Source organism: Corvus kubaryi, unplaced genomic scaffold, assembly GCF_017639235.1.
Source record: "Corvus kubaryi isolate FWS band 111438036 unplaced genomic scaffold, C.kubaryi_AGA036_p1.0 37312, whole genome shotgun sequence".
NCBI classification, from domain to species: domain Eukaryota; kingdom Metazoa; phylum Chordata; class Aves; order Passeriformes; family Corvidae; genus Corvus; species Corvus kubaryi.
In genome coordinates this window covers 4,717,657-4,732,052 of record NW_024581098.1, presented here as the reverse complement: position 1 = coordinate 4,732,052, position 14,396 = coordinate 4,717,657, and the positions used below count along the sequence as shown (strand labels likewise).

Here is a 14,396-nt window from a genome sequence, read left to right as displayed (position 1 = left end):
GATCCCTGCCCAGGGAGTTCTGCCTTTTCCACTGGATTTTCTCCCAACCTGAAGCATGGGCAGCAAATATCCCAGCCCAGGCAACTTAATTCACTTTGGGCCCAAGGCTATGCAAGTGCTTCTCTTTAGAGTTTCAGAAAGCTTGGTACTTAGGCATGAAAATTTTGTCTCCATGCGGTCTAAAAAGAAGGTATTTAGGGCAGTCATTGGCTTTTATTCTCCTCTCTCTGCTTTTGCTTAGGAAGATACTAACATTAATAGGTAACAGTAATTGTGACAGATACTGAACAAGAACACAGCCAGCATCCTTCACAGAATCACAGGATGGTTCATCTCTTATCTTCACCTGGAGAGCTTAGCTTCAGCTTCACTCCCTGCGGTTCCCTCTCCCCTCCAAACCATGAGGCCAGATGGTGTTGTGGGCATTGCCTCTTGCTGCTGATCACTAGCAGCAACAAGAAGCAGCTCTGATGGATGTCTCAAGCATTTAGGTTTTCATTTGGTTTTGAAATGCTGGAGTCTGAAAGCATATGTGAACCACAGCTCTTAATGTTTTGCACTCTCTCTTTCCTAAAAGTCTAACCCCAGGCTAGAGAGAGAGGGGGAATCTCCCCTCCTAGTGATCTCCTCTGAACATCTAGCTATGGTACAGACAGCTACAGTCAAGGAGACAGGGGAAACCAAGATGAAGGATCCATTTTCTCTCAGTCCTGGCACTGGAACAGGTTGCCCAGAGAAGTTGCAGATGCTCCATTCCTGGAAGTGTTCAAGGCCAGGTTTGGATGGAGTTCTGAGCAACCTCAACTAGTGAAAAGTGTCCCTGCCCAGGGCAGGGTGGATGGAACTAGCTGATCTTTAAGGTCCCTTCCAACCCAAACCATTGTATAATCTCTGAGCAAAAAAGACCAGGCCTAGTCTGAATCTTAGATTTATCACGATTACAACCTTCACAGATTAATATAATTGATAGACTCTCTACAAATCTGTTTCTTTTTAAAGCATTTTCATTATTTTGGTTTTTGTTTATATGCCAAGAGTTATGTTCAGATGAGGTCAGTGCTAGATTTGCTTAACAAGTCCAAAGTCTTCTCTACCTGGAGAAATCTGTTGACATCACTATACCACTAGACTGATATTCTTGAAAGTCCTTATTCTGGAAGAAAAGTGCACACTCATACCACTGAATTAAGATTTTTTTTTTTGGTCAGAATCATTCAGGAGGCTGAAAACCTGCTCCAACTCTCAGTAATACCACTAAAACTACTCCATAAAATCACCACTAGTGCCAGTCCCAGAACTCCAGCATCAGTTAGGTTGGAGAAGACCTCTGAGATCATCAAATTCCAACCTATGACCAACCACCATGTCAGCTAGACCATGGAACGAAGTGCCATCTCCCATCTTTCCTTAAATGCCCCCAGGAATGCTGATGCCACTACCTCCCTGGGAAGCCTAGTCCAATGTTTAATCACCCTTAAGAAATTCCTTCTGATGTCCGACCTAAACCTCCTCTGGCACAGTTTGAGGTTTAATTCCTCTTGTCCTGTCACTTGTTACCTGGGAGAAGAGGCCGATCCCCACCTGGCCGCACCCTCCTTTCAGATAAGGTTACCCCTGAGCCTCCTTTTCTCAGCGATAAGGTCTCCCCTGAGCCTCCTTTTCTCCAGGATAAACACCCCCAGCTCCCTCAGCCGCTCCTCATAGGACTTGTGCTCCAGACCCTTCCCCAGCTCTGCTGCCCTTCTCTGGCCTCTCTCCAGCACCCCAGTGTCCTTCCTGGACTGAGGGCCCCAGAACTGAACGCAGGATTGGAGGTGCGGCCTGACTGGTGCCGAGTACAGGGGACCGCACTGTTCGCTCTAGAAATAACCCGGAGCACGAGCGCTGTTGCCGCCGTGCAGGTTTCTGAGCGCTGTTCCTCCCCCGCAGGGCCGCGGGCGGGCGGGCGGGCGGCGGGGCGGACGCAGCGCGGTGGGCGGAGCGGGGAAGCCTCACGGACAGGGCGGAGCGGGGGCCGTGTCGTAGCAGGCTCGCCGGGCCGGGAGGCGATCGCCATGGAAACCCCGGCCCCGCCCCTGCCCCCCCGGGTGCCGCCGGGAGCGCGGCCGGAGCTGCCGGGTCCCTCCTCCCCGGGCAGCGCCAGGTAGAGCGCGGGGCGGGGGCCGCCGCGGGCCGGGCGGGAGGAGCCGCGAGGGGCGGCTGGGGGAGCGCAGGCCGGGCTCGTTCCGCTGCCCCGCCGCAGCCCGCCCCGGATCCCACCCGGCGCCGGTGTCCCCAGTGATCCGCTCCCGGACCCCCGGCGGCGCCCCCCGGGAGCGGAGCGGGGCTGGGCTCTCCTCAGCCCGCCAGGGCGGGGCTTGTTCGTCGTCCCCGATCCTGACGGAGAGGCCCTTACGTGTTGCCATGGCCGAGGGGGCCGCGGCGGCCCCGGCGTGCTTCAGCGAGGATGATTTTTACTGCCCGGTGTGCCAGGAGGTGTTCAAAACGCCCGTGAGGACCGCCAACTGCCAGCACGTGTGGGTATCCCGACCCCCCGCCCCTTCCCAAGCCTTTTCCTCGCCTCCTCCGGCTCTCCGCCTTGTGTTCCTCTGCTCCCCCTGCCCCTGGTGCACGGACCCTCGGCCTGGAGCTGCTGAGGATGCGAGCCCGTTGCTGCCCCGGCCTCCCCTCGCCTCTCTCTTTTGTAGCCGACGAGGACCGGTCATTTGGTAGAAGCCCTCCCCACCCCCGGGTGGCTGGTCGGCGGTGGGGGAGTTTTGCTGTGTTGTCTGACCTAACTCGCGGTTTTTAACTTCATGGTTTTCCCCGTTCCTTTTCGAACAAGGACGGTAGTGTGAGTTGTTCTCTCTTTTCAGTTCATCTATTCAGCATTTTTTTTTCCAGAGGGACGCTTAATTACAACGTGCTACTTTGTAGAAAAGCAAGATAGCTTTGGCAGCTGGTGCGTAAGGAAAGAGAGCTGCAAAAGCTGGTGAAATGAGGTCTCTGGAAACGCGTGCTGAATGAAGCTTTGCAGTGGTTTTGACTCTATTAAGGACAATAAGGAGTTACTCTGATAAGATTGTCCGGAGTCACGTGCTTGCTGCACCATTTAATATCTCATTAGTGATCAATCTGGTGTGCAGCTCGGCAACACTAGTCAATAAATAATAAGAGTTTTACCTAGAGTGCATTGCCAAGCTCCCCTGATTTCCATATACGTCATCGCAAGCACCATTATTTCATATTTCTTTTAAATATGAAACTTTGTATTCGGTAAACTGTTATTCTGATATCTCTTTTTTTTTTTTTTTTTCCTTTTTGCCTAAAAATCATCCAGCTCTCTCAAGGACAAAGTATCTAACTCTGTATGTTTTGCTAACCTGTGTTTGTGGTAACTTTTCAATTTAGGTTTTGCAGGAAGTGCTTCTTGACAGCTATAAGAGAAAGTGGAACACACTGTCCTCTCTGCCGGGGGAGCGTGACTAAAAAAGAAAGAACGTATCCCAAAAGGGCTCTAGATGTTGAAAACAGTATGAAGAAAGCTTCTGGGGGCTGTAGATGCTGTGAGAAGCAGGTAGAGTAAAACTTTAAAAAAAAGTTGAATAAATTTCTCGTGTTTTTGTCCAGACACATCTTTACTGTGTGTCATTCTCATCTTGGAGCTGAAGAGCCTATAGCAGTTAGCTTTGTATGGCTTGTGCATATACTGGGTGTGCAGTGCCTGCTAGCTGTACCTAACAGGTGTAGACTGAAAGAGCATTTTGAATTGTCAATAAAAGCATTTTAAGTGGAGTGCCAGCTTTTCCCCAAAAAGATGGAAAAAAACTGGATATAACTATAAAACTGGCAAAAGGAAAGTTAAGGAGCTGAACATGAAAATTGCAGATATATGGAAAACCTCAGAAACTTTCAGTATGGAAATGAAACTGCTTAAAGTTGCCATAAAATTTAATTTAAAACCAAAAAAATGTGAGTTGATTACTTGCAGTGCCCGCATGATCAATCACATGTAATTTCCTCCTTGCCCATCAATCTTTTTACATTGCCTTCATTTCCTTTCTAAAGGGGTCATTATTTTTGGAACACTGAGTGAAATCTTGAGCCTCACTGAAACGAAGAGTAATGCCTCTTTTGATATAAACAGATGCAGGATTTCAGCCACACTTTTTGTTTATAACAAAGTGCATAAAATCCAGGTAGTCTTTATGATGGTTTCATTCCACTTGGGACTTCTGACAGTGTGAAGATCAGCACTACTAGAATCCTCAGCTGCTTGCTTTGTTCCACATGATTCATTAGGATGAAAAGTGGGGAGAAACAAACTGATAGCAATTGGTAAACTGGAAGGAAGAACCAAACAATAATGGAATTTAGGCACAGGCATGTGAGATGTGATCTTGTTCAGCCTCTAGACCACCTTCTTGACAGTGCTGTCGGGCCTGAATTTCAGATTTAGGGTATGTCCAACACAGCTGTCTTCTGACAAATCTAAGCAACTCATTCTCTTAATTTGAATTAAAGGTGAATAGGCAGCCTTAAGTTGGTGATCATTCACCTTTTTTTTTTTTCCCTCCCCTCTCAATGAGAAAAGGAACACACCTAATGCAAAAAGAAAATGTTTCTCTGCATGAGGTAACAGCAGGCCAGAGAAGACTGAAGGAGCAGTGGTGCTTATCCCATCCTCATGGCCACTCTGTTATAGCTCATCAGCTATTGATCCTGGATCTGGGAGGTGTAGTTCCAGTGACTTTGTTTCAGTTAAACGGTGTTTACTTGCATCTTTCATCCCTGAGAGAGCTCTCAGGTGTCCAGCAGTTTGAGTGGCAGTGTTCTTCAGTCTCACAGAGTGACACTGAAGAGAGGAGAGAGCAATCGGAGATGTCCTGTTGGTCAACAAAGTGTTCATGCTCAGAAGGGAGACACAGGTTCTGGTTTCTGCTGCATATGATGCCTGTGTAATTCCTGCGTGCATTGCTTTCTGTTGGCAGAATTCTCTCTTCCTTCTATCCCTGGATTGTTTAGTATGATTTCAGTAATTTGGCATTTTATTTTCAGGTTAGATTTTCATGGATGAGACAGCATTATAAAACGTGTAAGAAGTATCAGGATGAATATGGTGTCTCTTCAATTATTCCAAACTTACAGATTTCCCAAGATGCAACAGGGAACAGGTAATCAGGGTGTTCTGTGTGTAACCGTGCATCCTTCCCCTGCCCCTCACCCCATGGGAAGTATTTTTTTCCAGGGCATTGCTTCTTTGTGAAATAATTATTGTCCATATTTTTGTGCTTCAAAATATGAGTTTTTCCAGGTCTTTTTCTTTACTCTTAGCAGACAGAAGAATACCTTTCTGCATGATGGCTTTGAAATGTCTTCTAGAGACTCTCCTAAAAAGCATTTAATATTTGTAGCTTGCTTTCCTTGCCTTGACAGCATTTGAGCAGCCTTCTTTATAACATATTTCATAATGTTTACCTCTTGAGAAGTTCCTGTGTGTTTGTATTGCCCCTCCCCTTTCCTAAGTTTGTTTTAGTGGGTATCCTGTTTCAAAACATTACTGTTCAAGCTTTTGCTTTCTGATTGAATTTATTTTGAACAGCTCTCTTTCGAAATATATAAGGAACTCCAGTATGTTACACACCGTAAAATCAAATGCACTTGCCATTTGTTTTCAGCTAGTAAAGTTAACCTTTTTTTTCATATATTCTCACTCATGGTAGGGGTTGGGGATTTTTGGTTATTTTTAAAGAACTTTTTATGTGCTCATTTCACAGAGCTTTATTATATGTATCCCGTCTTTTATTTATTTTATTTTGCCATTGATTTTCTATTTTTAGCAGTCTGAACTACTCTGGTTTTCAACCCATCAGTCTATTGAAAGTTGAAGCTGTTACTGGAATTAGCTGCAGCAATGTTTCACCAAAGTGTCTGGATATTCTGATATCACTATTTATGCAGTATGCCACAGTAGAATACCTGTGATTATAATATCACTGAAGTATAAAAAAACTTACCATTACCATATTTGTGACTGTAAATATTCACGTTCTTAGCACGTCTGTGCAGTTTCTTCTGGCTTAGCTGGAGGTGCATATATGGTCAAATTTACTTTCTAAAATGTTCTTCTGCTTCACTCTTTCTTTAGGAAAAAAGTTTATTTTGTGCTCAGCAAAAGAAAACTTACCTTGCTGTAGTTGAAAGTTGCAAATTATTTGTTTGAATACGTGGCAGTTAAAGGCCTATTTACACCTTCCTAGTCAAAAAACTTAGGAAGTGCTACCTGTGTTACATTCATATAGTTCATAATGCTTTTTTAATTACTTGGCTGTCACCTGCATTGCCGTTCTTGTTGACTAAATGTTTGTTGTATTATATGCCATTTTCCTGTAAAGTTGTGTAGTATGCCACCAAGCATCACCATGGTAATTAAATTATCCAGAGAGGTCCCACCTGACTGGAAATTAACAAATGTAATGCCCATCTACAAGAAGGATCAGAACGATGATCCGGGGAACTACAGACCTGTTGGACTGACCTTAGTGTATCAGGGAAGGTCATGGAGCAGATCATCCCAAGTGCCATTCCGTGGCATGTGCAGGACTGCTAGGGCACCAGGCCCAGCTAGCATGGGTTTACAAAAGTCAGGTCCTGGTTGACCAAACTGATCTTCTTCTATGACAAAGTGACCTGCTTAGTAGATGAGGGAAAGACTATGGATGTTGTCTATCTAGACTTCAGGAAAGCATTTGACACCATCTCGCACTGTATTCTTCTGGAGAAGCTAAGGCTTGGACAGGTGTGCTCTTCACTGGGTGAAAAAACTGTCTGGATGGCCAGGCCCAGAGAGAGGTGGTGAATGGAATTACATCCAGTTAGCACCTGGTCACCAGTGGTATTCCTCAGGGTTTGGTTTGGGGCCACTCCTGTTTAACACGTATACTGATGATTTGGATGAGGGGATTGAGTGCTCCCTCAGTGAGTTTGCAGATAACACCAAGCTGTGTGGAGGTGTTGATTTGCTGGAGGGCAGGAAGGCTCTGCAGAGGGATCTGGACAGGCTGGATCAGTGGGCTGAGGCCAGTGATATGAGGTTCAACAAGGTGGAGCGCCAGGTCCTGCACTTTGGTCACAACAATCCCAGGCAGTGCCACAGGCTGGGGGAAGAGTGGCTGAAAAGCTGCACAGTGACAAAGGACCCAGGGGTGTTGGTTGACTGTGGTTGAGCCATGATCCCGCACTGTGCCCAGGTGGCTGAGAAGACCAGTGGCATCCTGGCCTGCATCAGAATTCATGGGGGTAGCAGGACCAGGGCAGGGATTGTCCTGTACTCGGCACTGGTGAGGCCACACCTTGAATCCTGTGTTCAGTTTTGGGCCCCTCAGTCCAAGGAGGACACTGAAGTCCTTGAGCGAGTTCAGAGAAGGGAAGTGGAGCTGGTGAAGGGTCTGGAGCACAAGTCCTGTGAGGAGTGGCTGAGAGAGTTGGGGGTGTTTATCCTGGAGAAAAAGATGATCTTCTCAGGGAAGACCTCATTGCTAGTTACCTGAGAGGAGGTTGTAGTGAGGTGAGGGTCAGTCTTTTCTGCCATGTCTTCAAGTGAAAGAACAAGGTGGAATGGCCTTAAGTTGCACCAGGGGAAGTTCAGATTGGATAGTAGAAATTTTTTTTTACTGAGAGAGTGGTTAGGCATTGGAATAAATTGCCCAGGGTGACAGTGGAGTCACTGTTTCTGGAGGTGTTCAGGAGGTGTCTGGATGTGGCACTTGGGGATATGGATTAGGGGTGATTATGATGGTGCTGGGTTGACAGTTGGACAGATGATCTTGAAGGTTTCTTTCAACCTTGGTGATTCTGTGAATACTGAGCCATAACTTGATCCAAAGGAAAAGCTGTGAGGATTAGGATGTTGTGCCAGTGTATGTTGCCTTGAAATTCATGGGACTTAATACATTTGCCCCCCACGTCTGTTACTGTTAAACTTTTAAAAATGTTGATAGTGGAGTGAAATAATCTCAATTTTTGGTGGTTTTGTTTTTTTTTTTTTTCTTCATTTAAAGTAGCAGAAGTGATGCAATATCTGATACTGGTGAGATGGCTAATAATCAAATACTTCAAGGAGAAACAAGGTAGGTTGCTTACTTGTCTGTAGTTGTTATTAAAATAGATTCTGATAGTCACAGTGCAAACTTTTTAATGCAAAAAACAAAACACAAAAAACCCACACAAAAACACTAGGAGCTGTATTTATAGAATCCTGTAGTTTCTTGTACATTTGTATCGATATGTTAGAATTTGGGCTTTTTAGTACTTTCCTGAAGGATTTGCACTAAAAGGTGTTACAAGACTGCAAAACCACGGTGTAGCTGCAGTGGGAACAAAAGAAGCCCAAGTCTCAGAAGAGTGCATTTAGGCATACCAATGTAAATGTACTTCAGAATTGCAATTTGGTAGTAGCACTGGGGCTCCTTTAGATCTGCTAGTATGTCAATGGGAGTGTGGGGTTTTTTTGGGGGGGTTTTTTGTTGTTATCAAAGCAAGGGAAAACATTCATATGCTTTCTTAATAATACTTCTGAAACTCTTTTCTGTTTAATACTGTTGTATTTCTGTTTACAGTGGACACCCAACCTTCAAATGCCCCCTGTGTCAGGAAGCCAATTTTACCAGACAGCGCTTGCTGGATCACTGTAATAATAGACATCTTTATCAGATCGTTCCTGTGGTAAGTACAGTTGCTTATGTATGTTTCTTAAGCTACTTTCATTGTAATTATGTGGACAATTTTAAATGTGCAGTTGCTGCTCTATATCTTTAACAATCACTGTGGTTTGAGAAAGACAATATACTTCATGCAGTGCATTTAAATTGAGGAGTGACTTTGATTTGAAAACATTTCATGTCCAGCCTTCTGGTTCTAAGGCATTTCTGACTTAGCTGTCTCATTTATCTTGATGTGAAGCAGGCTCAGTTTTTGAGCCTGATGCTTTACGCTTCTTTATTTAGTAGTTCAAGTCTGTTCCTAAAGAATCCCATTTGTAATGTAACTATTGTTTCATGTGAAACCTACAGTTACTTGAAAAGTAATCCTAGGTAACCAAAGGGTCTGAAGGAGAAAAATTGGTTTGGTTTTCTGTATTTTCATATGTATTGGGTGTGTTACTTCTTCTTTCGGCTTACTTGATCATCTCAATTGTATGAAAATTCTCCCAAACAATAAGTAGGATACAATAATCACTTTCTTTTCTAAATTGACTCAGACAGATACGATTATCTTCCACTCCTAAGAGAAACACTTTAGAAATCTACGAAGTTGAAATGTAGTTTTTGAATGTTACACAGTTGAGGAAAAGCACACTTAGAAGTATGATTTGATGTTAATGTCTTACTGTATTTTGGTAGTGGATGAGTAATAGACTAGTTATTCCTGTAGAACATGTTTTTAATGCATTCTATATTGCCAATAACTTTTTTTTTCATTCTGTCTCTTCCCTTTCCCCTCCAAATTCAGATCTGTCCTATTTGTGTATCTCTTCCATGGGCAGATACTAACCAGGTTACTAGAAATCTTGTTAGCCATCTAAATCTAAGGCACCGGTTTGACTACGGAGAATTCGTGGTAAGCTTTTTCTTCTTTGATGTGTGGAGGAATAAATGGTAACTTCTTTCTAAAAATCAAAATGCCAGATAAAAATGTTATCCCAAACTTGTGCTCTGGACGTGCTGTATTCCTGTTTTGCGTGGAACTCAGAAGCAGACCTGTCTGTTCTTAATCAACATGAAGTGCTACTGGTAATAGGTGGTGTCAATAGTTGCACTGCTCCAAGCTGATGAATTAAGTCTTTGACTTAGTGTTCTAAATCTGAACTATTTATTACTTTTACTCTGTTTAATAGAACAGTTTATTACTGCTGTTTCTGGGGGGAATAAAATAGATGCTACTCTGTTTTGTTGACATTGACCTTTTAATGCAGAAATTGCTAAATTATGTTCTTAGGACTCAAACTGCAGCATGACTAGCTGGTATTGCTGCTGCAGCTTCTCTTCTTGTGTGTTGTGAGAGAGACTGAAAAAGAGATGTCATTTAATCAATGTTCAGGTTGCCTCTTTTCAGGCTTTCTTTTGAGTAAATGACCTTGAAGTACATGCAGAACTACATACACAGATGTAGACAGTGGCTGATTCATAAGTCAAGCCAACCATTTGGGTTCTGCATGTGGGATCAGAGAGCTGGAGAGTTTATGGTAGTTTCTACAGAATTTGACAGGCTTTGGGGTGTGCTGCATGAGCTTTGTGTGGGACAGGGATAGTATTTGAATCACAGGCAGCCTCCCTGGTTCAGGATGGCAAAGATGATGTATATTGTCCTTTGAGTTGAGTGAACTGTGATAAGGGCCTGAAGAGCTAGGGTTTGATACAGGGGATTGGCCTCTTCACCATGAGTGCATGTTTGATGACATAAAACTGGTGACAAATTCTGATTTGGGGAAACTGCCAGAATTGCTCTTAAAAGATGCATTACTCTGGCATGTTAACAACCTGGAAGATATTTCTGCAAAAGTAGCAGATTTTTTGTGTTCTGTATTTGCTTTCTCATTTTAAGCAGTATATTCTCAACAATCTATGATTACTGTTGTCTGGGGATCCCATTTTGGTTTTATTAATGGAGGATGTTATGGCTGGTTAGAAGCCCTGTTAAAAGAATTGCATGACACAGTCAGCTTTCCTGAGCTGGCTGTTCCATAATGTAATTGAGCCAGGGAGAGAAGATGGACCCTTCTGCTTAATGAGCCATGTCCCACTCAACTGATTCTTCTCCTGTCTCATGTGTCTCTTGGTACTTGGTTCAATAAAAGATTCTGTGCAATATAAACAATCATGTAGTAGCATAAAGAGTCTTCAGTTAGGTGCCATTTCCTATGTAAAAACATAGCAGATGAATGATTAAACTAATGACTATGCTACATCTTGAGTATTTGTCCATTTTGATGATGTTTTTATTTTGTTTAGAATCTTCAGCTTGATGAAGAAGCCCAATACCAAAATGCAGTTCAAGAATCCTGTCATGTGAACTTTTAAAGTAGAGCCCCCTTCATCTTCATACTGATTATCTGAGAGAAAAATGACTTTATTCTGTTGGCAGTCTGCTGGGTATATTAATAAAAATGTCGTTCAGTAACCACTTTTTGGGCTAAGCTTCTTTTCACACTCATAAGGACTTCTGATAAATGATTTTGCTGAAACTCAAGTTTGACATATTTACTGAGATCTGCCCCTGTGGAATTAGCGACATTTTTGGAACTTCTCACTCCTGTCTTGATTTTCTCTAACTTTTACTACTCTGTTAATTACATGTTCATATGATTAATGTAGGATGTTCTAATTCACCAAAACCAACTTTGAAAGTATCTTTAGAAAGACATGCACTGATGCTCTATTGCACTGTTGGGTTTCTTCAAGTTCAGCCATCTTCTAAGGTATCTTACGAGATGATAAATTATTTTTTTTTTCTCTTCCCACCAAGGACAGGCATTTGTCCTGCCAAGAACTAATTTTATTTTAATGTTGTGATTTGTTTTTTACCGTTGCTATGTGACTGAAAATAACAACAGCTTAAAACATTAAAATATTTCTTTTCTATAGCTCAACAATGCAGAGCAGGGCTTTTTTCACCTTTCATTGAGAAAGAATGATGCCATTGCCTAGGAATAATTGCATCTATTTTTTCCTCTTTGGGAGCATAACTAAAATAGGATGCTTGCTTACTAATATGATGAATGAGGAGTATTCACTGTACTCCCAACTCCTAAGGAAGATTACATATTTTCTGAGCAATTCAAGATGACATGCAAAAGGTGTACTTTTTTGGCTTATGGCTGTGACCAGATTTTGTTGAAGCTTTTTGAGAATTTCTGGTTTTGCATTTGGAATTGAAGTTTTGGTCTGTCCTGTTTCATGGAAGGCTCTGTAGCTAAATAACTAAACTGGCTTCACACCTACCAAAACACTTTTATTTTGGTAAAGCTTTTTAAAACTTGTACATCTCCTGCATCCAAAGGCTTCAAAAAACAGTTGAGAAGAAAAAACTACTCTAAAATAGTTACCAACGTATTTTAAGAGCTCCTGTTCTAGATTTCCACCTTCCCAGCAAGAATATTGTTAAAATTGGAGAAAATGGTAATAATGCAATTTTGAATTTAAATAGAAAATCTGTTTGTAAAAACTTTAAGATCTTTTATATAATACTAAAAGGGAGAAGGGGGAAGATGGCTGCACAGCATAAGTTTTGGAGTTTTAAATAGAGAGTGTTCTGAACATAACACCTGTTAGGACTGACTCTACGTCCTGTGTTTCCATCACCCGTTGTCAAGCTGTTGTTATTAATGAGCATTGCATATGTGGTGGAAAACATCCCCAGTAGTTTTGTTAGTCTAGATGGCATTTTATGTGTAGTAATATCAGTTGTGCAGCCAAAGTACAATCTGCTTCTTGTGCCCTGCCTCCCTGTTCTTCTCCAAACAGAGGTTTTGATTATTCTTTAAATGCTGGGATATTTCATATTCCAAAACTGGTAAGGATGAAATGCCTCATTTTACAACGTAATGTTTCAGAACTGAAAGTTCTAATTTATTGAGTGTTGGAACTAAACCACTGTACATTGTAACTTGATTTTTCTATCTTATTTTTTTTATGAGTGCAAAACATTACTGAAGGCATTGCTGGCTAAAATACAGAGAAAGTTGTCTATTTCAGAAACAGTTGTCTATTTCAAAAACCTTGCCAGAAGATTATGTCCTTTTTATAACAACATTTCTTGAATTTTGTTGCAGTCTCACTACAATATTTTGACAGCAGACCACGCTTGGAACTTGTATTCCAACTTCCCTGTTTGCCCCCATACTCTTGTCTGTGTATTCTCACTTGTTTGTCTGCTCTAGTGCTTATGTGACCACATTCTGATTTGGAGTGGTTCACTGAGACAACAGAAAAAAAATCAGATTTCTACTTTTGCTCTGTAAAACCAACTATGAAACAGTGCTGTCATACAAAAAGGAACTTCAAGGTACCTGATGCTGAAGTTTTACCTTTTAAAACAAAGACACATACTATGGTGATTTATTACTGCATACATCATTTCCTAAGGAGTTTAACAGTTACATGTAAGTTTAGTTAACTTTTCTAGATTCAGTGAAATGTTTATATGATCTGGCAATAAATGCCTACAGCCAATACAGATTCTGAATGCCTCATGGACACTGGAACTAGTTATTTCTATTACTTGAATATATCTTGGGAATTGCAAGTGAAATGACATCTGTTTTAAAACTCTGGGAAACAATTTTTTCTATAGCAATAATTAGTTGTCACTTGATGCATAGTTGCTGAGCATCTTAGTCATGTTTAAATGTTGAGAGACTTTAATACACATTTTTAAAACAACAAATGTGTATTAATGCAATACAAATAACCCTTTCAAAATGTTTATCCTCTTTATTTAAAATCTGTATTGGCAGGTGCTGCCTTGCTTAAGATTTTGTACTTTTAATATGAAGAGATTGCATCCAATACATTCACTAGGTAAGCGTTTAATGAAGATTAAACTATTTAAATATGTTGCTGCTGGTCATGATCTTTCTCACTGAAACTCAGACATGCACAAAAACCGGTGTATTTGTGATGGGTAATGCTCAAAACATGAAATCTTTACTAGAAGATTGCTTCTTAATGTTTTCATGTTCACATTGCATTATGTATGGTTTCAGTATGTTATGTTCGAATTGTACCTTCTGGTTTTTTTCCTATTAAAGTGTTTTTACTATTTGTCTTTTTGTTGCATAATAAAGATGATCAATTCCCTTGGTGCTACTTCTTCCTTTTCAGATCATTTCTAAAACTTAGATATGTGATCGGTTGTATGTCTACGTGCTTTGATTACTGGAATGGTGTGTATGCTGCTGGAATGATAAGATGTGACTGATGATGCATCTGTGAGCTGACAAGTTACCTTATATCATATCTTGGGTATTTCCAGCAAGCAGAAAAGATGATAGGTTGGCCAAGATCTACTTTGTGCATCTTTTCTTGCTTCCATGTTTGTATTTTGCTGTCCCATGTAGTGTTAATAGAGAAATAACATCCTAAAAGGAGAGGGAAAGATGTATGTAACACTTGGGGTCATTAGCAAACCTTGTTATTTAAAGGTAGATTTTCTGAGAAGATTTAATGCTTTTCTGAGGAAAGAATTGCCAGTAAGTTTGGGCTGGTTGCAAGTTTTAACCAGCAAGGTGGCAGCTAGATGATTTATCCTTCTGCCCTTGTTTCTTGTGCTTTTACATTCTAAGGACACACAGATGATAATACAGTAATAAAATTGATTTAATGTGTTATTTTGAATGACAGAAATTTAACAAAACTGTG

General features: G+C 41.7%; 1 protein-coding gene across 2 annotated transcripts; it reads left to right on the top strand.

The window, feature by feature from the left end:
* The first annotated feature begins 2,019 nt into the window (after nucleotides 1-2,019).
* Nucleotides 2,020-13,844, top strand: RNF138 (ring finger protein 138). 2 transcript variants are annotated; one of them, XM_042029099.1, is made up of 7 exons: nucleotides 2,020-2,516; nucleotides 3,391-3,556; nucleotides 5,038-5,153; nucleotides 8,043-8,108; nucleotides 8,598-8,703; nucleotides 9,490-9,597; nucleotides 10,989-13,844. In XM_042029099.1, exons 1-7 carry the CDS (start codon nucleotides 2,404-2,406, stop codon nucleotides 11,055-11,057), a joined length of 744 nt encoding a protein of 247 aa, XP_041885033.1. In that variant the 5' UTR covers nucleotides 2,020-2,403; the 3' UTR covers nucleotides 11,058-13,844. The 2 variants fall into 2 exon arrangements, with proteins under 2 accessions (XP_041885033.1, XP_041885032.1); XM_042029098.1 differs by having other exon boundaries at nucleotides 2,023-2,516; nucleotides 8,040-8,108.
* Nucleotides 13,845-14,396: the final 552 nt, after the last annotated feature.

What these genes read in the sequence shown, in the direction of transcription:
- RNF138 (XM_042029098.1), top strand. Translation starts at nt 2,404, where the DNA reads ATGGCCGAGGGGGCCGCGGCGGCCCCGGCGTGCTTCAGCGAGGATGAT. An exon ending in GTAGATGCTGTGAGAAGCAG is followed by an intron (nt 3,557 to 5,037) that starts GTAGAGTAAAAC and finishes TTTTATTTTCAG; the next exon opens with GTTAGATTTTCATGGATGAG. An exon ending in TTTATCAGATCGTTCCTGTG is followed by an intron (nt 8,704 to 9,489) that starts GTAAGTACAGTT and finishes CTCCAAATTCAG; the next exon opens with ATCTGTCCTATTTGTGTATC.